The sequence below is a fragment of the Aythya fuligula genome, chromosome 2, assembly GCF_009819795.1.
Source record: "Aythya fuligula isolate bAytFul2 chromosome 2, bAytFul2.pri, whole genome shotgun sequence".
In the NCBI taxonomy this organism is placed as follows: Eukaryota; Metazoa; Chordata; class Aves; order Anseriformes; family Anatidae; genus Aythya; species Aythya fuligula.
This window is the reverse complement of record NC_045560.1, coordinates 15,583,590-15,606,500: the sequence shown is the minus strand read 5'-3', so window position 1 is coordinate 15,606,500 and position 22,911 is coordinate 15,583,590. Positions and strand designations below refer to the sequence as shown.

At 39.4% G+C, this 22,911-nt stretch overlaps 1 protein-coding gene across 6 annotated transcripts in view; it reads right to left on the bottom strand.

The window, feature by feature from the left end:
• The window catches only part of EPC1 (enhancer of polycomb homolog 1), a 68,587-nt gene that overhangs the window by 8,999 nt on the left and 36,677 nt on the right, over positions 1–22,911 (bottom strand). For 5 of the 6 annotated variants that reach the window (XM_032181416.1, XM_032181410.1, XM_032181413.1 and 2 more), the window contains 9 exons: positions 13,025–13,184; positions 11,256–11,401; positions 10,934–11,140; positions 10,405–10,553; positions 8,856–9,015; positions 7,389–7,565; positions 7,196–7,285; positions 6,961–7,109; positions 5,372–5,724 (listed from right to left, as the gene is read on the bottom strand). In XM_032181416.1, coding sequence (XP_032037307.1) covers positions 5,372–5,724; positions 6,961–7,109; positions 7,196–7,285; positions 7,389–7,565; positions 8,856–9,015; positions 10,405–10,553; positions 10,934–11,140; positions 11,256–11,401; positions 13,025–13,124 — 1,531 coding nt within the window. In that variant the 5' untranslated portion in view covers positions 13,125–13,184. Of the gene's footprint in view, positions 1–5,371; positions 5,725–6,960; positions 7,110–7,195; positions 7,286–7,388; positions 7,566–8,855; positions 9,016–10,404; positions 10,554–10,933; positions 11,141–11,255; positions 11,402–13,024; positions 13,185–14,024; positions 14,047–22,911 lie in introns of those variants that run through there. The other variant, XM_032181415.1, reaches the window with a different exon arrangement.

The window sequence follows — 22,911 nt, the reverse complement described above, 5'->3', positions numbered from 1 at the left end:
ACAGCCTTATATTTCAGCACAACAGAATTCAGTGTGAAATTCCTATCAGAACTCTAAAGCTAGACATTATCAACTAGATATTAGATCTACATACGTATTCCCTACATGATAGTGGAAAAACAATCAGAAATGATTATCAAGGAGGATTTTTAATAGCCATTGAATAAAACTTGGAAATGCTTGCTATATATATTTGCCTGCCCATCATCCTCAATATAAGTTTTCTAAGAAACATCATGACTACTCGAGGTACATGCAATTTACTCTGCAGATAATACCTGACCACACTTGCATGGAATGCAGACCAAGTCTAACAATTTACAAAACCCCAAAGACCCAACAATTCAGGGCAAAGCCTTACAACAACTGACTTGAAGCTGAACAGGAAAAACTAGTGTAACTACAAAGTTTCTGAAAAAGGAATTACATCAACAAAGTCTCAAGAAATTTGCAAATTTTTTCATAAATACTGGTTATTCCCCACCCCTCAGTCACATAATTTCCCAGAAGATTTTCTTTTCAAAATTTCCTCCCTGCACTAAGCTGAGGGTGGCCAAAAACCTCCTGTTATTCCCAGAGTCCATGTAGTTTTGAGGCTACTGTTCTTCACCTAAGATCTCAACATCTCAGCCATGGAGGGGCTCAGACTTAAGTTCCAATGGTAACTGAAAGTAGCCAATACAAACATCAATTTTTTCATGACCAGGTTTATAATCCCCTTTGAAAACAGGTATTTCGAAAAGTGAAAATGGTAAAGCAAGCAGCAGTGTTGAGACTATTACAAATAGAAGGGTTAAATAAAAAGACCTGAACAGCCAGTGATGGCATGAAAGCAATAAAAAGGAAAGACAGGTCCTACTCTGGAGTGAGGAACTGCCAAAGAGATTGAGAAGCTTCCTTCTGCTTTCTTCTGGAAATGGAATGCCTTTGCTGGAGGTGGGCAGAGCATGGTAAGGGCGTCAGCTACACCTGGTGAGAACACTTAAGCACCAAAAACTAGCAGAGATCCACCAACCAGCAACACAAGTAGAGACAGAAATTCTAAGAACATATTTGAGAAATGGAACCATAGTTCACCATCCTTCTAGACCCTTTAGTGTACATGTGCGAACTTGTTTTTCAGAAGCACATTGAAACGTGAAAAAAAGGAACCAAGTTTACTAGGAAAAATGCTATTTCTATGGAATTCCCACATAAAAAGTTACCGAATGTCAAAGCACAGCTTGTAACACGTTATCTACATCTCTAGTTTACAAGAAAGAAAAGGCAAGGTAAGCTATTCTGGATTCTTTAATAATAGCCTAGATGTCTGCAGGTTTGCATATAAAATACTATCTATTAATACCAAAGATAACTAAGAACTCTCAGTAAGGCTTCTGTCAAAACACAGACTTCTCAAAGCAAGAGTTACAGATTTAGTCTGCTTGCTAAGCAGACTGTAGTTAAGTGTTAGCCTCTTTATGACTTGCAGACCTTCTCAAAGAGCTCTAACTTCTCTGCAAGGAAGGCAGTGAAGAACAGAACACAACACGGGTGCTTCACCTTGCTGCAGAGCCTGGGAGCTGGTGCTCAAACCTTTCACTAGCAGACTGGAGACACCAGCCACCTACTAAACCCAAGGCTGCAACGGGACCATACGTGCCATACAGTTTAACTGTCTCAGACTTTTATTTACTAGATGCCAACATCCAAAAACGAATGTAGCGTTTAATAGCAAGTCTGCAGAAAAAAAGCAGTCTCTAGAATTCAATGCAGTTCCAAGACTGCCATTTGCCTGGCAGAACTAGATCAATTAATCCAGTAAGGAAGACAATGTCTGGCTCATGCATAGTTCAGATGAACACTTATGCCTCCTATATCCTTCAAACTATTAAGACACACAAGTGCCATCTCTGAAGATTATAACCTGGACTAGTAGTTAAACTGTCAGCAATACTGGCTCCTTTACTGCAGGAAACGTTCCATTTCATTCAGAGTGAACAGTTTCCCCACTGAACAACAGTTAATCCTCCACAAGAACGAACTGTGCATTTAGACTCCTGCCTGCTTTTCAGTGGTGTTGTGTAATATGTCTGAAGATCCTGAAATCTGGTCTTTTTGCAAGAGGGCAAAAGATGTCTTTTCCTAACTCTTCAGTAGATGAAAAGGAACCAGAACCACCCTCTTCAAAAGTGATGCTACTTTTCTTGGCTACCTGATCCTGCTGCCACGGTCTATCCCTTCAGCACACAAGCTGTCTCCAAGTAACTTGTAAGAGATTTAAGACATCCCTTCCTCAGCTGACACATGAAATCTCTATCCAACCACTCCATCTTCTATACATTTTTTTACGCTGAGCACTTTGAAAGCCAGTATCAGAACAGCTTGTTTCTTCAGGTGCTCACTTCAAAGTGAACACAGAACGCCTCCTGGCTCCTTGAGGAAATCTCTCCGATCTTCAGGACAAAAACCAGTGCTTCCTGTAGCCAGAGAAGAACGGTTGTGTCACAGCACACTTTTAATGAAAAGGCCTCTGAATAGCAGAGCAGCTTGAGATACCATCTTGAATTCTCGCCTGTGCTGACCACATCTGACAGATTTGAAAAAACAAGGTTTTCCACAGCTGTTTTTCCACATCAGCAGCATTTTGTTGGAGTTGTTCCAGGTGGAAAGAGCTCAACATTTCTATAAACATCTTTCATATGGAACGGGACAGAACATTTCATGTGATGGCACACAGCAACATGACCACCTCTGCTAACCACTACAGAATCTCAAGATGGACCTCATCTTAAAGGTAAGCTATTTGGTTTGACCACAGCTCACGGCAGCAGGGAAGGGATGAAAGGCTTTTTTAAAATAGAAGTGCTTTAATCAGTGTTTCTGGCAACAAGACCTACTGCCACTTAAAAAAAACAATAAAAAAAACAACCAGATACTAAAATGCAGAGAACCGGAAACTAATGCTAAAATAATCCACAACCACAAACTCCCAGCTTTAAAGATAGCTAAGAACAAGGGACTGGGGACACCCTACAGAAATGTTATCTGCAACATTATCAGAGAAATTCTAATACAGATGTTAGATACATCGTGGTCTTTATAGGGTTTCCGACAAAAGGAAAACCTAAATCTGCAGCTGTAGCCTCAACTGATAAGCACCTTTGAAGAGGTTAAACTCATCCACGAGACATACAAAGACTCCCACCTGTAATCTGTGTAGACAACGTATCTTAAGGAAGACTTTAAGTCACTGAAAGAAGGCTTGAAATCAGAACGGCACTGATGAGTAAGACTAAGTTGTTTTCAAACATCTAACCCTAAAGACAACCATCATATCATCATATATAAAAAACCTCCGACATCTACACAGGTGCAGAAAATCCTGATTAAGATTACGAATAATTCTAAGAAGTACAACTGACTTAATCACACTGATAACAACTGACTACCCAGAGACTAGTAACTGATTTCAAGCGTGTCTATGAATTCAGATGTAGGTTTCTTTTTTTTTTTTTTTTTTTAAATGAAGTATATCACTCCTGTGTTGACACTAATAAAAATATGAATTTGAACTTTACAACTTCTACATTTTAAAGCTCTATATACTAACCCATTTTACACAGACAAGCCACCTGCAGTCAATTCCAAGCACAAATTAATGTAACGTGCAAGGCACTGAGACATCTACGTTACCTTCCCACACGCTTCAAAATTCAGCCACATAAAAGCTTCTACAGAACAGATCACAATAGCAATTCCGTTTATTTATTCACTTCCATTTAGGAGGTATCTTAATAATCTCTTTAAGAAAAAGAGATTCTATGAGTGTTACATTTAGGTATGCATATACATACAGATATATGCTTTGAATATAATCAGCCGATTTTTCAAGTCTCTGGTTTTCAGATATAACGTACTGCCTATCAACACTTCAGAGCGTGTTTATAAACTATTCATCACACAGAGTTTTGTTTTCATACCGGTAACCTGGCTGGCATTACAGCAAAGTTCAGACTCCAGCTATTAGATGGATGATGCTCTCGTTCAGTTCTAGACCTGGTTTATTGATTTGAAGCATTACTTGTGTGGAGGGGCTGAATTCAAACACCAAAAGCCATATTTGGATCACAAGCCATAAGCACTACCAGCTTTAGCCCTAATACTTTTCCCAGCAAGAAGAGTCACAAGAGAGAAAAGAACGTGTGAAGGATGGCAGTGAGGACAATGACCTACTCTAGGACAGCAAGAAGAGGAAACATGAAATAAGGAAGCAGAACAAAGCTGCCCACTAAGTCTAAAAATGCAAGGAAGGAGAATTTTCAGAAAAAGAGAGGATGCAGGGAAGCAAGACAGAGAAATGAAGAAAAATATACTGGAGAACATGAAAGACCTGAGACACTAGGGCAGCACTCTGAGCAAATATTCCATATATCCCCTCAATCTGGGGAGTTTATTAGGTATATGTATCTATCTCCATTCTACTCATACATTTTCTAGGTGTTCTCAGTTTGTTTTTTTTTTTTTTGAAAGCTAAAATTCTAAGTAGAAACATCATTCGAGAAGCTTCTGAGAAAATGATAGAGATCTTCAAAAATTTGTTTAAAAAAACAGAGAATCCCACTTTTTTTTGTATAAAAAGGTGAGATTTAACATATGAACTTATCAAAACTCAGAAGTTATGTAAGCTATATGCTAACCATGTAAGTACCAAACTGTCAGTGTGAAGAACTCAACATAGAGATACCATCCAAATATTCCAATGTAAAAACAATTAACACCACATCGAGTTTTCCTAGAGTCAGTTCCTCAATTCTGTAAGTGAGGTTCTAAACGAAGTAATCTGTCATTTGCTGACTAGACGTAGAGTCAGAGTTTTGCTGAGCATGAACAGATGCACACAGAGGGTGCGTGAATGGGTAGACTAGACATTTTTGGATGGGAAATGGCATTTACTTTTACTTAAAAGTCCAGAGTAGAATTCATAACCTTGCTGGCATTTTCATTACAAACATTTTAATTAAACATTTCCCACCACCACACTTACACTGTGACAAAAAATGGAGTAGTGTTATAATCAGCATTTCAAAAATATTTTTAATTTTCGAAATCCAGATCTTCAGAGTTACCTTTACCCTATACAACACTGTTTCTAAATAACCACATTTCTAAAATTCTACTTAAATAGCAAGGTAGCATTTGCATAAGTTTGAGATGCAGTACACTACTGTTGGCAGTAACTAAAAATAAACATTCTGCGTAGCAAAGATAAAAGATGGGTTGCTACCATCCAAATAGATCATGAAGCAAAGTATGGATGACCTAACGATATTCTGAATTTTCTGAGTCAAGTTTAATATTTCTGAAAGGAAGTTTGTCAAAATAAACATACCAAAGTGTGCTGAACCACTGCTACTTTTGCTTTGTATAGAGGTACTGCATATCTGGGTCCCGGGTTGTGCTGTGCCTGTTCGATTTACACCCCTGTATAATTTCTTACAGGAGAGTTCCTCATTGTCACTGTCATGTAGGGATGGTGTCCGAGGCCTAAAATGTCGCCATCTACATGATTTGATATTGACTAGTATTTGACTGAGGTCTTTTGAGAAAGATTTGTCCGAGGTATTTGTTTCTGAGGTATTGGCAAATTGACTGATTGAAGAGTGTTGTGATGAGGAAAGCATTTCCAAATCCAGCTGATGAAATGTATTATCGTAGTCCGAATGCGCTCTGTCTAGTAGCACCCTAAAACAGAAGAACAATGCAGAATTACATTGGGGCAAGAAAATACCAATAAAATCACCAGTTTGCCATGTGTGCTCAAGGAAGACATACATAAACAAATAGAAGAAACTACACAAAACTAATCTACACCAAGAAATCCCTGAGATCAGGCACATGAAGTATAACTATATATTCAGTACTTTTCAGGCAGCAGTATGTTGACGTTTCTCTTTCCAGGTATGTACTAGCTTTTACTCTATTAATGGCTGACATAAAACATTGTGTATATATTATGACAAAGCAACGGACACAATTTCCCCCCCCCAACCCATCAGGCTGGAAGACTTCTGCAGTACAATGAAGAAATACAATAAAATTACTTACGTAACTAAATGCAATCCAAATGTCCTCTTAAAGTAACTTCAATTTAAGTGCTTTACTGACATATAAAATGAATATACCTACAACCATCCCATGAAGTGCCAAAAGCTATCACACATTACTTTCCAAATTCCCCTGCAAAATGCCAGTAAGAGCCTTCAGTTTCTTATCTGACTCGCCAACAGAATAAGACACTCAAAGCATTTATTTGAATGTCAAATCACTTTTTTAATTAAGATTTAAAAATGACTGGGACGTCAGTATTAGAAGACATCAGTATTAAAACACATCACAAGTTATTTAAGAAACAGCACTTATACTAAATAGTAAATAAAAAATAGAAATAGCACTTATACTAGTTTCCAAATTGTTTCCATTAAAGAAGCTCAGAAATAAAATGCCTGAAGTAACAGTCCTTAATTCTTCAACATTTTGGGCCATGATTAGAACTTGAAACAGTTGTCACTTTTAAATATTTCTCCCTAAAATTCTCCGCTACAGCAGATGCAAAATCAGAAATGCATTTTCTGAAAACTGATTTTTGCTATCAAGTACTTTTATTTGAAGACAACTACACAAGTCATTTAAATATGAAACACCAGTTACAACTAAAAACATATGCTTGTTTTCACCTTAGTACTTAAGAGTGCCAGCAATAAAAATATTTAGAAACATTTAAGCAAGCAGTAAGTACTAAGTGGCTTCCACTACAGCATCATCAGCTGAAGAAGCTATCAAAGAAGTATACCAAACACCAAATTTGTGATGTCTTTTTTTCCCCCCAACTTTTCTCTTTTCAAAGATGTCTTACTGATTTATTAAAAAAACAAAAAACAAAAACCAAAAAACTAACAACACCAATTATATAGTGCTTACCTTCCACCACGGCCGACCCGTCTTCGTGCAAACCCAATACACCTCTGGGGTACAGTCAGAGTGGTTAAGCAGTATCTATAACGCACATCTCCTAATCTTCCCTCTTTAGGGCTACTCCATGGCCAGTTGCCAGGTTGGTCTAAATGAGGCTTAAAATAATTTTAAAATAATTAGACATATGAATTTATCCTACAACAATGCTCTGTCTTATGATACGTAAGGAAATTCTACTTACAGCATAGTACTGACAGCCTGCTTTCCTACGGAAGGCAAAAGGACCATCGGGATCATTTTCTTCCTCAGCCTCCGAAGAACCAGACAAAACCTTTAAAATGGGGGTAGTGTTGGTGAGGAAGAGATATTAGTAAATTCTTGAGTTTTACTTCTATTATTTCCCTAACAGCAGCATAAAATTCTGGAGATACTACCTGGGAGAGAGGTTCTTCATCCGAGCTAGGAAAATCATACTGATTCAAATCTTTAGCATTAAAGACTGGCAGTGCAGCAGGACTCGTCTGTTGAGGAGTAGCAGCAGCAGACGAAGGTAAGACTTTTGGCTTCTTCTCATACTTTCTTTTGGGTCGAATAACATCAGGTTTATCTTGCTGCAAGGAAAGAAAAAAAAAATCAGCATATAATGCATATAAATACACACAAATTAGATTAAAACAGGAGTTTCCCAAAACTCCTGCATAAGAAAGCTGAAGAGCAAACTCATCTCTCTAACGTCTTGATACCAACACAAGCAGACATTTCATGAATGGTTGTTTATCACTTCCAGTAATTGGAATGTTTAATAGATACGGTGAATTAAGTACTACTTCCTCAAACACTATCATCGGTAGAATACCAGTGGTCAAGATAAAAATACTATTTTGGAAAATTAGACCAAAATATATACAATGGTGCCTTTGGGCACCATTTTTATTTGCCAACATATACAGGTGTTTATGCAGTATTAGGGAATTATCAAGTATCAAACAATCCTTTAAAAGTCAGAAGTTAGACTTCACAAAGATACCTAGCATCTCAGAGAATAAAAATTAAACACATTTCCTCATACTATGCAAATACATTTTCCAAGTTTCTAATAGAGAGATTTATTTCAAGCCTTCAGACACTACATCAACCCTGCATAACTAGTAGGCAAGTATACTCCAGCAGAAGCTTTAATTGATTCACTCTATTTTGTCGGATCTGGAACAGTCTTTATACATTCCTCAGGTATAAGAAATATTTGTTTAAAATTAAAGTTGTACTTTAACGCGTTATCCTATGTGATGGGACTTATTTAATGTGCTAAGTTGGTGGCACAACAGCTATGTTACGTATGGCACAAAGCCAGGAGAAAAAATGTTGTTCAACTGTCTGAATCAATACATTATCCAAAAGTTAAATAGAAAACCAGCATGCTAGGAAAATCAATGGATCAAATTTTAAAAAGAAACCCTCCAGATTAAAATAGATACATGAATTTAGAACAGCGTAAGCCTTTTACTTTTTTAGACCTCATTTTTGTAGAATATTTAGGTAATAAATACAACTTTGTTCAAAATATCCTAACACCGTAGACAGTATCAAATAAAAAGGTTAATACCAATTAGTGCAAGAATTTGTTACAATTGTATGCATCCTTGTCTCCAGTTCATCTATACTCCTTTTATTTCTGTCTTAAGGAATTCCAATAGTTCCTAGGCTATTATCATCACTCCAGCAGAGTGACGTATTTTACTCCTATTGCAGCTTTGCTGCTGTATTTTCCCTGCCAGTAGTAGTGTTTTTCCCCTATCAGAAAGTCCCCCCCCCACAGTTAAAAATGTTTTCCACACTGTCTTGTCCTGTAGCTTACACATGTAACAGCATGAACTATTAATTCCATTACTGACATTACTCACTTTGTTAACTTTAAATTCTTTCAGTTCCATAGTTTCTTGATGTTTGAAAGGACTGCTGTTAGTCACAGGAATGATGGGAATAGCATAGGTAGGTTTAATTGGCTGCCGCTGTGCCATGACCTCAGACACAATCTCTCCACTGTAGTCACCCAAATTATACCTGAAATCAGAGTGGTTTTTAATTTCTTACTTGTTAGAATATTTACAACACACATCTGGTAAAAAAAAAAAAAAAAAAAAAAAAAGTTATGTGACAGTCAAACACAGATGAATAATACTTGCAACCTGGGGTAAGAGGAGGTCCAGGGTGACAGCCAGAAGTACAAAAATTATTGTTCCAGAGAAGGGGGAGGAGGAGCTAATGACACGCAAACTTTATTGCAATAAGTGGTTCTGACAAACACAAGGATGACTATCTGTAAGGCATTATCATCTTTTGGAGATGTAAGTGGAAGAAGTGGAAACAAAAACTTGATGGAAAGAACAGGGCAGGCTCCCCCCCCCAGCAACAGTACCACTTAAAAATACACCTTTATCACAAAAGGTTTTAAACAGTGAGGCAAAGCACCTTATTCACAAATCCTCTCTTTTTTGCATAACACAACAGTTTTGTAGGAAACAGAACCTTAAAATGTATTGCATTTCAAGTCCTGTGTGAAGTACTAAGGTGAAACTTAGTTTTTCAGTATGAAGTGGGCATTACTCATTCCTCTATTCAACAGCTTGTTCTCTTTGAAAAAGCTAGGGGATTTCTCCCCTCTCTAGTTCTGAAGATGGTCAGTGCTTGAAAAAGTGCACCTGATATAAAGATCAGACTGATATTTAACTTGTTGAACTAACTCACGTTGCTTTTAGAGATTTCAGTCTGACTCAAAGTGTTTTAACTTTTCAAACACAAATCCTTAAGCTGGAGAAATCTTATTCAGATTCTAAGTATCAATTGCTCCACAGTGTGGACAACTCCACACTGCAAATGTTATTCTCGGTTGATCAGGAAAGTGACAGCTGATAGAACAGAGCATTTGGTCTTTGGCACAGCTGTCAAACAGGATGTCAGAAGAAATACTAGTTGGAGATGACTCACAGAACAGCATGTTATGCCATATGAAATGCCTGTTTGTTTTCGTGAGGGTATTAGATCAAGCTTTGCTACAAAGAACAGAGATAATGAAGAAAACGAAGAAGGTAATGCTTGGGAAGGACCTTAAAAATAACTGTCATTTCCTTCATCTATGCAGTAAAAAAGTTTAATGTATTAAATTCCTTTGGAATTTACCTGAAATCATGAGCTTTCTTCCTACATAACATATAGGACTTGATACATATATTTGAATACAAAGAACAAAACCAGTGTAGGTTAAGGTGACTGGCCACTTTTCCACAATGAGTGACTCCCTAAGTTTTATCTGAAGTGTGAAATCTGCTATACCGTAGCAGTGAAGAAGTCTGAACACTTACTTTAAAATAATCTCTCACATTTTATAAAGTATTAATGGGAATATAAAGTAGTTTCCAAAGCTTTCTGCAGCACGTTTTCAATAAGTGTTACCTCTTTTCGATGATTTCCAGTGTTAAATGCAGCAACTCCCTCTTGCTTTTTTCCCTTCTCTTTATCATTTCCAGGATGGTAACTGCACGACTTAAATCTCGACGCAGCTTAAGCATCTTCTCGTAAGATGCTTCATCATTTTTTCGATTCTGTAGATACACAGTATTTTATGGTTTCCCACATCATTTAAATTACATAATCTGAACTAAAGTTCTAAGTATTTATGTGTTGAAAAAAAATCACAAGCTAAAAAAAAAAAATGAAGAGAAACATAGGCGAGTATCAATGAGCTACAGTTTACCACACCACCATCATAAGTAGGTTTAGCAGCAGATTTAGTGAAAAAATACAAATTTTCCTTTAATAGCTGGCCTACAGTAGTTTATCTTTTTTCCCTTGCAAATTAAAAGCAAAGCAAACCAGTCAGCTTTTATTATTTTACACTACATAGCAAGATTGTTTCTTTAGATAAGCTTTTTTCTGAGAGGACAGAAGGAAGAGAACGAAATGGAAGGATTAATCTACTTACTTTCCTTGTCTGCATCTTTTCTGTTCGTCTTCTAAAAGCAACGTAGGGATCATTTGTGCTAGAACCATCTCGCTTCTCTTGTTTCACTGCTGGGATAAGAGAGGGCCCTCGACAGTTTTTCCTCTTTTTAATCCAGTACTCGTACACTTCTCTGATCAACTCGTCATCTTCCTTCAGCAATAGCTTGGCCTCTTGCAGGCTGACTGGCTAAATGTAAAACCCAGTATGTTATTGTCATATAGTCATATACATAAATAGTCATACACATAAACAGTGCATATTTTAGGTTTTATTTATTTTTTAATTCAAAGTGATGTTGTACCTGCTGACCACTGCCCTTTTCTAGTCGGTCTATCATCTCTTCAAATTGTAAAGGAGAGATATCCATTCTTTTCTTCAACTTATTCACAAAGATCTCATCTTCTGAATCCAAGTCATAATCCGGCTGCTCAGCATCCAAACTAAAAGCTGAATAATACAATGAAAAGTTAAAAGCTGAATAACACAATACAAAGTTAGAGTTACAGTTTTACTACAGAAACGCTTTGTACTCTAGACACTGCTATTAGAATATGCCAGATTCTTTGAAACACAAAACCAAAATAATTTGTTTGAACACCACAGTAATGTTACTTAGAAGCTATATTTAGCTTTCTCTTTTAAAAAAAATTATACCATTAAATTCAGGAATAGAAGTTGACATCTACTTGGATATGCTTTTATTAGCCAATGAAAACTTACTGGTGACTAAGACATCCAAGTTTTTGACCTCATTGCTTTCAGTAAGAAACCGTTAGACTGGTCAAACTTTTCAATGCTCTCTAGTATCCTACAGCTTTACTGATTGTATTATCAACTTCTGAAATTAAGTCTCTAGCCTACATGCATCTTAGAGCTATTTCAACAAAACTTTGGACAGACTGTATTACAGAGACCTCACATACATTCTCATCCATTATTTTTGTGACCTAAAAGCATCAGGCCAAACTGGTCTACCAGGATGGCCTACCCAACATAGCAGGTAATCTTCAAATACAAATGATGACTTGCAGAACACAAACTGTTCAATTTTCCACAATATCCAATGAAAATGCAGCATTCTGCACCCAGAACAATACCTCCCAGATTCTTGCATCTTTTGTGTTTTAGTTTGTAAGAGATAATTTCTCCAAGTGAGTATTTCACACTGTAAAAAGTATGACTTGATTTAAAAAAATAAATAGGCAGAACAGAATACAACTGAAGACAGTCATTTCAGCTGTGAGACCACTAGATAAGGAAAAGAAGAATGAAAAAGCATACCCTAATATCAGCACGGAAGACTCCTAGCATTGGTGTCTCCATTTGCCTCTTAGAGCATGCTCCTAATTTAGCTCATCATTGAAGCTCAGATGGATACAGAAATCTAACATGTAGCCAACGTTATTTAGGCATAAGATCTGTTTACATACAACAGATACTACTTTTTACATTCTGATAATTGCACTATGCAACAAAGTTCTGAAACAGTTTGTATTTTTTATAATGTTTTCAGAACTTGTTCAAACTAACATGGAACTCACATCAAGCTCACAGAACTGCCATCTTCCAGTAAGAATAACATCCTAACACCTTTAGAAGTCATTGGTGAGATCAAAAAAAGCACCTACTTTTAGATGTAGAATACTTCCATCCATGCATAGACAAATAGTACTAATACCACCATTTCTGCTTGACTTCTCAATCCACTCTGTCGTATTATCCTGGTTAAGCTTCAGTGAACAGGTAGTCTGTTCCTGAAAGTAGCTGTTTCTCTTAAACTAGATTCCTGAAAGCTGTAACTACTGAATGCCATGGAGAGCACAAATGGATCTTTGCGACTGCTAAAATTAGAGTTTTAATGGACAGACTCAAAAATGATATCTATCTACTTCTTGATCAAGAATTTAATATACCTCTTCAGTAAAAAGTACACATTCCTTTACATGCTGGACAAAATTAATTCTCAGAAGTTAGTTTTGATGTGAGCTCAACAGACATTTGTAATTTCTTGATTGAATGACTGGCAAAATAAAGTTCTTGTTGCAGACTACAATAGATCACTGTACTTACGCTGTATGTGAATCAGCTGCTTTGGCATTTTAAATTCTCCAGGATATATAGATTCATAGTATGCAATATTACTTTCTGCTTCTGGGACTGGTATAACCATATTATCCCTCTTCTCTCCATATACTTGTTGTGCTGAGATAGCCCGTTGGAGATGATGTTCCTATAAACAAACAAAAAGTCAATGTAAAAATATGAGAAAGTATTTTCAGAGATTAGACTTTCAAAAGTTGAAGCAGACTTTTTTTTTTTTTTTTTTTTTTTGCAAATGCTCACATTCGAAGTCCCTGAGACTTCTCTGGCACACAAGAAATCAGTATCACACACTTCATTCAAAATACGCTCCATAAACTGGTAGCTTGTTTCCAGTAGGTGGAGCTCTCCCTCTTACACAAATACACAGGACTTCAGTTACTAAACTTAGTTAAGTTGTATGTTCTTGGCACACCGAGCTACACAAATCCATTTGTACGTATTTCTGGAGAGATTTAAGATCGATTACACATACAGATTATAACAAGTAGCCGCAGACAGATATTCACTTCAGTTTTTTTCTGTACTTGTTATGACAATTTATAGACAGTTATGCCAGAAAACCAGAAAGGAGGCCTCCTATCACCTCCTATTAAGAGAAGCAACTGTTTTTATCCAGATAAGTGGTTCCTGAAGACATTCTTGTTTATTGCAATGCTTCCCATTATCCTCCTTTTTCCCCTCCTAATCCATCGGAGTTTAATATTAAACTATAAGCTGTGACGAGAATAATTAGCCATTAGAAAACTGCGATTGTTTTTCAAGCTTAGAAGTAAAATACATTTACATTCCTTACTACAGTCTGTGTAACAGATCAACAATATTATGAATTCCAAGAATTTTCTGATGCTACTATTCAAATGCATTCAATACTTCCCAGGGCACTGCTAAAACAGCAAGTAGAATTAGCAGAGTTCATACGGAGCTAAAAACCAACAGATGTGCATGTATATAAAAATTATTTACCCACAGAATAAAATAGTATTTTCTGCCTATTAGCAAAGCAGGTTCTCTAAGTTCCTGTGTTCAGGCATTTCCTCCCAAGCACTCAGGAAGCCAGTGCTGCATCAGTTGTGTCCATGCAGCCCTCAATGGGATGCTGCAAAGCTGGTTACTGAAATAGTCCCCACTAGAAGTACAGCAAAACAGTTGGTAGAGAAGGTAATTGGTTTCAGTTTTGAAGTGAAAACTTAATAGTTTTCAACCATATAGTCTGATTACACCTTTGTCAGACTTCAGTTTACCCCTCTTCAGTACAATAACAGCTATTAACATCTTTCATCTGAAAGAATTAGAAGAAAATTATAAAAATGGCTTTACTGTAAACTACAGAACCAGAACGTAGCCTCAAACTGAAGCCCGCTGCAAGGTGTAGTTCTGTTTCCAGAATTGACAAGGTTTTAGCTTATCTTTTCTTCAAGATAGCTACAGAGATTTTTCAGGTTTGTCCCCTGTTAATCAATTTCTATATGAAAAGAGACTGATCTTGAGAAGGAGACATCACAGAGTCACAAGCAGAATTCACAAAGCTTATTTTGATCCTCTAGCATTTGACAAACATAGCCACATGTCACATGGGAGACACAGCACCTAAAATGTTTTTTTGTTTTTTTTTTTTAAAAGAAAATCACAAGAGGCATTCTACTAAATAACAGAAAATAAGCATAAAGGCAACCTCCCCACACACCAAATTCTCACGTTTGGGCAGAAATTAGCACCAGCAACTTTGCACCTAGCTTCAACAACTCAGCCGGTGGCTCAGCCCATCTCTCCCCTGACAATACCTACAATCAGGCATGATTGGTAGCTCTGGAAGCTCTCATGTTTAAACATGAAAGCATGTTAAAAAAAACACTACAGTTACCTAACCTACTACAGCTTCCAGTTTCTGTTCTGCAGTCGTTCGCTGCTGTGATTGCACAGCTGATTACTCCCACTCAAAGGCAACACTTCATTCATCCGAGGCTGGAACCTGGTATTTAAAAATGCAGTGGTTTCCTCCTAACTTTGCCAGAACGATTTTGTATTCTAAACCCTAACTTCTAATCCTAACAGGCTGGCCGCCCTCGATGTTATGTTGGTTTATTACATGGGTGCTGTAGTCCAAGACATTCCTGAAAACACCAACAAGTGTTTCAAGACAGAGCTCCTCGGAAATTCAAGAAGTCCTTTGACTTCAGCCATCCTTTTCCAAGTAGAGCTATCCGGACAGATACACGTCCTCTGTACAGCAGCTATCTGCCACGTTAGGCTACCAACACCAGCTTGTAATATCAAAGAGCATTTTAAAAGTCAAGTGCAACCATCCACTAGGTCCCTTGGCCTGCTGCAGAAGAAGTTGGACTGGCTTAACCAGGTGTTGCGTTTGAAAAACTCTTATTATTGTTCACAAAGAGATTATCTTCCAAGTGATCAGTGGGCCCAAATACTTCTCATTATCCATATTCCTCCAGGAAGTGCAGTAAAGCTGCTGGTCTGAAATCCTCCAGCTCCCACCTTTTCAACAGTTTTAAAGCAGCGCAGTTACAGAGCCTTTCCCTTTCTCCTCTGGAACATTATCTGTCCCTCAGAAGTTCTCAGATAGCTGTGAAGTTGGTTCAAACTGCTTCTCTGAGTGCCTAGCATGATGTTTAGATGGCTTAGTCACGCTCAAAGGCTGTAGTTGTCACGTCCAAAGGAAGCTCATGCACCAGCTAACTGCCACCGCAAGGCGCAGCGCAGTGCCCCTCGTTGCTGTTCCCTGATTTATCACTGCCTCGCCAGACTGATCCTAGGACAATTTAGGGCATGAGACAGCTCTTGCCTGTTATTCCCCTGAAAGCAATTAGCCTTCTGATAAATTAGCTCCCTCAACTGCCAGGGGCTGGGAGAGAGGAAGAAGAGAGAAAGATGATCCCCTTTGGCAGAAGCTAGCCAGAGTGGCTTAGCTGCATAAATCATTAAAAATCATTCTTTTTTAAAAATTGAATACCGAGGGAAAGAGAACAGACTTATGAAAAGCCCTGTCACAAATATTTTTAGCCATCTTAGCATCACGTATAATCAAGAGGTCTTCCTCTTACTATGAATACTTACAGAATATTCTCTTCTTACCCTGCATACTTTGCATAAGAAGCTGTGGCTGCCCCATCCCTGGAGGTGTTCAAGGCCAGGCTGGATGGGGCTGTGAGCAACTTGGTCTGGTGAGAGGTGTCCCTGCCCACAATGTGGTGTGTGTCTGTGTGCAACTGAAGGGTTTTTAAGGTCCCTTCCAACCCAAACCATTCTTTGATTTTAACTATTACTTGCTCATATATTATTTGTTCCAACTCACCAGTTTCCATGCAACTGGATTTTTGAGCTGTTATCCTTCCTATTGGAACTATGCTGGAATAGCCTGCAGTTGTCTTACTACCACTCAGAACTACTGAAAAACAGAGGAGTTAGCACTTCCTTCCCTCTCTCAACTTGCTTCCTTTGGATCTTTCATACGTACCCTGTTTAACAACCAGTTATTGAAATGTATTCTTTGCTTCTGATATTTTTCCTTTACAGAGAAGTAAACCATGTTCATGGTTATATTCTCACTGAAGCTGCCTTTCACTTTCACAGGAACTCCACCGTTAGGCACATATCCAGAAAAGCTTTCCTCTCGCTCTCGGTTGCTTTCTCTGCCTGATATAAAGGCTAGTGGTAATACAACCTTGGGAGCTGTCCCGCTGTGATGCTAATTTGATCCACGACTTTCAGAACAATGGCACTGTTCCTCAAATTTCATTCCCCCTACCTTGTGCAGCACTGATGCTCCTCCGAATTTGTGTTTAAGCCTAGTCAACGAGTTCAGCCCAAAGTGAAAAATCTGCCTGCTTACCCTCCCTCCCCCCAGTTAATTCTCCATCAGGATAGTTTCCTGCGCTGGCTCATCATGAGCTCAGACAATCCCAGAGTGAAAGGGCTGCAGTAAGAGCACTCCGACCAGATACAAGGTCTGAGGAAACAAGCAGCTTCATCACTTTTTGCAACACCCAACCATTAGTATGAAACTACACCTTATTGATCTATATTCCTGTCCTGAAAGGTAACTGGGCAGCTAAAATTCCAGCACTAATCCTTGTATTGCAGATTACTCTGCTACTTGTTTAAACCAACAAAAGCTCAACAACTACTTTTCAACTTTCTCTTCTTTCCTCCAGTTTTCCTCTAATTTGAGGGTCTACAGGAAAAGCCCACTGAAACAACAACCCTTCTTCTGACTACCCAGAATGGAGCAAGGTGTGATATTTTTCCTAAGCAAAACTACACACAAACACAACTCTTTATTCTGTAGGCTTCCTTTCTATTAGTTCTTAAGACAAAGTCTGTCACTTGCATCCACTTTTATTGTATTGCTATTGCCAAGTGGATTCCAAACGATCAGAGCGAAAAGATGATCTAAAGCAAGAAGGCATTAACAAGGGCACTGGGGAAAGCAGGATTACAGCAGAGCAGCAATCACTGCAGCCTCAAGGAACAGCCGTGAGCTAAGGAATTACAACTTTTGTTCTGCTTTGATTTGAGGAGCAACAAGACCTCTCTCAGATGATAATGCAGGAATTCAAGGGTAATTGTTCAAGTGCAGTACCTGCTCAAGTCACATTTCTAGCATGCTACATAAAAGCCATACATGCCTTATGTGCAGAGTGCACACATAGCTTTGTATATTATAATTAAAATGCCACAGACAGCATACTGTAATTCTGGCTCAGCCCAACTACAAGTAATCGTGTAATAACTGAAATCAAACAGTATTTGCTTCCTTTCTCATTTTAGTAATACTTGGTGAGGTTTTGGCAACCAGACTGCTTGCTGGATTCTACGTTAGAGTTTCTCAAAGAAAACCCGCACTGACAGGGCACAAAGATTACTTTGACAAAATACTTAGTCTGCAACACGCCTTGTAGACAGACTATATTCAAAGTACGATAACCACAACACAAGGCATTTGAAGTGATCAAATAAAAAGCCCAAGTGACATAATCGTGTCACTAGCAGTTGAACAAACCTGACGGGACGTGTAGTGTTGTTCTGTTATGGCAGCAGCAAAGACTGCATCTTATTAAAAATGAAAGGAACAATCCACCATTTTGCAATTTGATTGCATTTTTCCCCCCAAATACTTCACTCCAGAGCTCTTTAAGGAAGTGCTAATTTAAAGCACCATTGTTTGCAGAAATTGCCAAACCAGCCAACTCTGCAGCCCCCCGTGCAGAGCAGCTCCCCCTGAGGATTCCCATCTCCCTGTTCCCAGAGCCCACGCAAGGCCAGGGAGTGCTCCTCTCTCTGCTGGGGGAAGCACAGGGCTGGGGGTAGTGGGGTGAGCCTCGCTCTGCAAGAGGAAGGACTTCTTAAAAACACAACACTACCCTTATACAAAGGGCTCAGCAATGAGCTAAGTCTGTGCAGGTCATAACAACAACTCTGCATCCAAAATACAAAAAGCACACGAGGATGCTACAGCTGATTCTCTCAGTGCTGGCAGTCCCGGCACACCACTGCCCACTCCCTACCCTCCACGGACCTGCTGATTTACATCAGAATGCCCTGTGAGGATCCTTTGCATCCATCCAACATGACCGTCTCACAGCTCACACTGCAATGCCTGATGCTTAAGACCTACAAATGACGCCAGTTTCAACAGGCAGTTGTCCAGAACCATGAGGTTCACAACAGTTACACTGAAACAGCTGAGACAAAACTGAGGGCACACAAGTATACAAACTCCCAGACCTGCTGTTTTTAATGCACTTTTTTTTATTAGCCTTCTAGCAACTTGCAGTCCAAAATTCTCAAAAAAAAAAAAAAAAAAGCAAAATCCCATTTCACCTTTAAAACAAACACATTATAATTAAGATTAAAAAAAAAAAAAAAAAAAAAAAAACAAACATATAATTTAGATGAAAAAAGAAAACATTAGGAACCAGAAAATCAGAAGCTGTAGAGTTCATTAGAGAACTCTACAGAGTTCCTCGAGCACAAGTCTTATGAGGAACAGCTGATGAAGAGCCTAGAGAAGATGAGGCTCAGGGGAGACCTCATTGCTCTCTCCAGCCACCTCAAGGAGGCTGTAGCAGGCAGGGTGTCTGTCTCTCCTTCCAAGCAAAAAGTGACAGGGCAGAAGGCAAGGGCTTCAAGTTGTGCCAGGGAAGGTTCAGGTTGGATATCAAGTGTAAGCTCTTTGCTGGAAGGGTTGTGAAGCACTGGAACAGGCTGCCCAGGGAAGCGGGTGAGTCACCATCCCTGGAGGGATTTAAAAGACGTGTAGGTGTGGTGCTTAGGGACATGGTTTAGTGGTAGACTTGGCAGTGCTAGGCTAGCGGTTGGACCTGCTGATCTCAGAGGTCTTTTCCAACCTAAGTGATTCTACGATTGTGTCATCTGAGAGTTGATGAACTGGTGCAGGAGCAGCCTGACTGCAGGCTACAAAGTCAAGGCTGCTGAGTTCACAGGGACAACGCTGTCCCTGCACCTGGGTTACCTCACATCATCAGCACCAAGGGTTCTTGGTGTGAGGTCAGTGTAGAACAGAGCAAAGTCACCATGAGACCCAGCGGGGACCGTTCCAACTCACCCTGTAACGCAGGGCTGGGACTCCCAGAGCCCTTCTGTGACCTCCTGCATGCAGACCATACCCTGCTCTCCCTGTTCCTTGGCTCAGCTCAGCAAGTTATGGGGTACACGTGCTGTCTCTCAGCCACACGAGGATCTCGGTAAGCTGCACGGTCAGGTTCAGTCTCTTTTGGAAGGCTGATAGTCAAACTACTCCAAAGGAAATTCCTGTACAGATTCAACCCAACAATCTGTTCACAAAGGAGACAGAAGGGAGTAAAAACCAAACTGTCTCACTCTCTTAACCTACTCTTCCTGTTACCAGCTCTTAAGTTATTCCGCAACCTACTAAACAGATGTTAATTTATATCCAAGATTGGAAGGAGCGTGGAGAGTGATCTGAGACACTGCAAGCAGAAAAAGAGTCAGGAACTGCTTGGCTTCATACTACCCATTAGGACCTCACATTATTACCTGGCCCTCCTTTGGGCCTGCCCAAGCACTGCGATGTGTTTCTGTGGGACTCAGGGGGTAGCTATTTGCCACTGCAACATCTGCCTACCCAGGACAAGCATCAGTGATGCTGCAAGGAGAGATAAGGAGTACACAGCCGGAATATAATAGCCAACTTGGATCAGTGTAAACTGGTCAGAGACACCTCAAGCTTCCTTGTGCTCTTCTAATCTTTAGGACAGCAAGTGGCCGTGGTGGCCTCTCACATGGCTGAAAGCTAAAAACGCTCTCAAACAAGAGCCTTCACAGCCTGTTACAGAAACAATACCACACACTTTCCCTTTATCACCTCACATGCATATCCACACGTTAAGACATGCAAAACAGCAATGACATTCTGAGAAGTTTGTTACTGCATCTGGTTCCGAGTAGCTGCTGTCGTAGAGCTCCAAACATACCCTCATCAGCCCCTGGCTACACGGACCTGGGACTCTCAGACAGCAAACGGCAGCTCTTGAACACCTTTGCTAATGGCAATGCAGTAGGTTTGGGCAAGTAGGTAAGGAGCTTCCACCCTCCTGACCCCAGGTATGTGAATAACAATAGAAATGTTGGCAATAGTTTGAATTTGGTTACAACAAGCACATGTGATCAGAACAAAACAAGGGCTGTGGGTCACCAGAGCAGCATCATGCAGTGCCTTGCTCTCCCTTTGATGGGTCCTGAAGGAGACAGCAGATTTAAAAAAATAAAAAAAGCAGAGTCTGGGCTGCAAACAAGTGTGAGCCATCCTTCTGTTATGGGTACTTGTACATGAAAACATTGGGTAAACAACTCTTCACATCCATGTAAGTGCCCAAAGAATCACGTGGCTGTAAGGCCTTCCCTCCTCAGGCAACCAGGATCTCTCACCGCCCCAAATCATTCCATGCAGTAGAGATATCTGTTTGCTTGTAATTGTGGCACAGCCCGGAGCTGTCCCTTCATATTCCAGACATGGTGAAGGACCATGGAGATCACTTCTGTTAATCAACTGATGTCAGTCTCATGAGTAGTCAATTAAGAAGGATTCTGCTGTAATTACTACAATAATTAGATCTCTGCTACAAATCCCAATTTAAACAGCTGTCTAGAAGCAGCAGTTGCTCAGTGAAAATGTAATCTAATTGTACTTAAAAAAAATATGCATTTTTGTAATTAACAGACTATCAAGAAACCTTGCTAATTATTAGTCTTTTTATCTGGAACACTGGTTAAAAACGAGGTCAGCCATACAAGTCTTCAGCATCTTAGCCTACTGCTTTCCCAATGCTCAAATCAGTTACTTCTAGGAGTATACAAGGAGCCTGTCCTTTTCTTGGAAAAATCTTATTTCCATATTTGAACTTCCAGTAGGGAATTGCTTACACATTCTGGGAAATTTTCATTTGTTACATTTGTTCAGTGAATGGTGGTACGGGGGTGGAGGACACAGGCATTTGATCCACAAGCCCAACAACATTATTACTAGAGATCATAACAATGCTTGAAGAAACAGAGTGATTTGCTGTCCTGTTACCAGAAGACTGAATGAAGATTAGTTTCATATTCCAAATTACTCTGGAAAAACAGACAAACAAGTGAAATCAGCTCAAAGCAAGCTACAGAGGAGCACATTCACGACACAGGAATCCTGGGAACCCTTCAGCATTTATGCACTGACTACATTACATAGCTCACCAACTGAATCTACACCTCAGTATTCACAGGTACAGATCCTCTCCAGACTCCCTAAAAAGACTGGAGCAGTGTGGCAGCTTGTCTAATCGCAACTGCACTACATCCACTCAGAAACATAATGCTCAACATTGCTCTGAATGGTTTTGTATGGAAATTGCTAACAGCTCAGAAGGAGCTATCCTATTTCCTTAGAGTTGCTAAGAGCTGTAAGAACTCCCCACCTTTTCCTTTGCTGTCATGCAACTCCTCAGCCTATTCAGCCCAGAAATGCACGGAGTTATTCTTAGGTGAGTTGTCTTCTGCTTGTGCCCGAGCTAAATGGGTTCACTGAGAGGTAATGCAAAAACCACAGCCAGCTCTAAGGAAAAGGGGGAACTGCCTCTATCCAACAGCAGCGCAGTTCAGCCCATCGCCCCTGACTTCACCACACAGCTGCATTTCACAGTTCCAGAATTAACTGCAAGCCTGCCTTACCACTTCCTTACCATGGCTCGCTGCTCCAGCTGCACAGCGGTCATTGGGGAGAATGATGCAAAGCCACCTAAGTGATCACATTAAACAGAACCGTAACTAAAGGATCCTGAAGGACACACGAAGATGCTTTTAGTGCACATTACTTCAGTAGTCCAGGGCATAACCTCCACTGCTCAAAGCAGGCTGTATCAGAAAACTAATACTCGATGCAGTTTATGAAGTCACAGCTTTCAGGATACACTCTATGTGGGAACGAAAAAACCCTTAAAATCCAGCCTTTTATCATCACAAATTCCAGCTATAAAGTCATTTCAGAGAGCCTGAATAAACCTTTATGGCAAAAACATTTCCCCCTTAGTATGATATGGAAGCGGAAAGTCAAGATTTTTCATTAGTTGACCCATAAGAAAACTGTATCAAGTTCTCAAACTAAAATAAAGAAAACCAAAGCAATCTCATTGCTTGCTTGAACATTACTGCATGTCAGTGATCCTACCTAACAACTTCATTTTGTATGGCAAAAGCTCCACACTTGTATTCCAGCATTTTTGTATGTTACAGGGACATCACATCAGTGTTAACAAGAGTGAGCACTGCTAAAAAAAAAAAAAAACGTCATTTGAATAATGAGGAACACGGTACCCAAC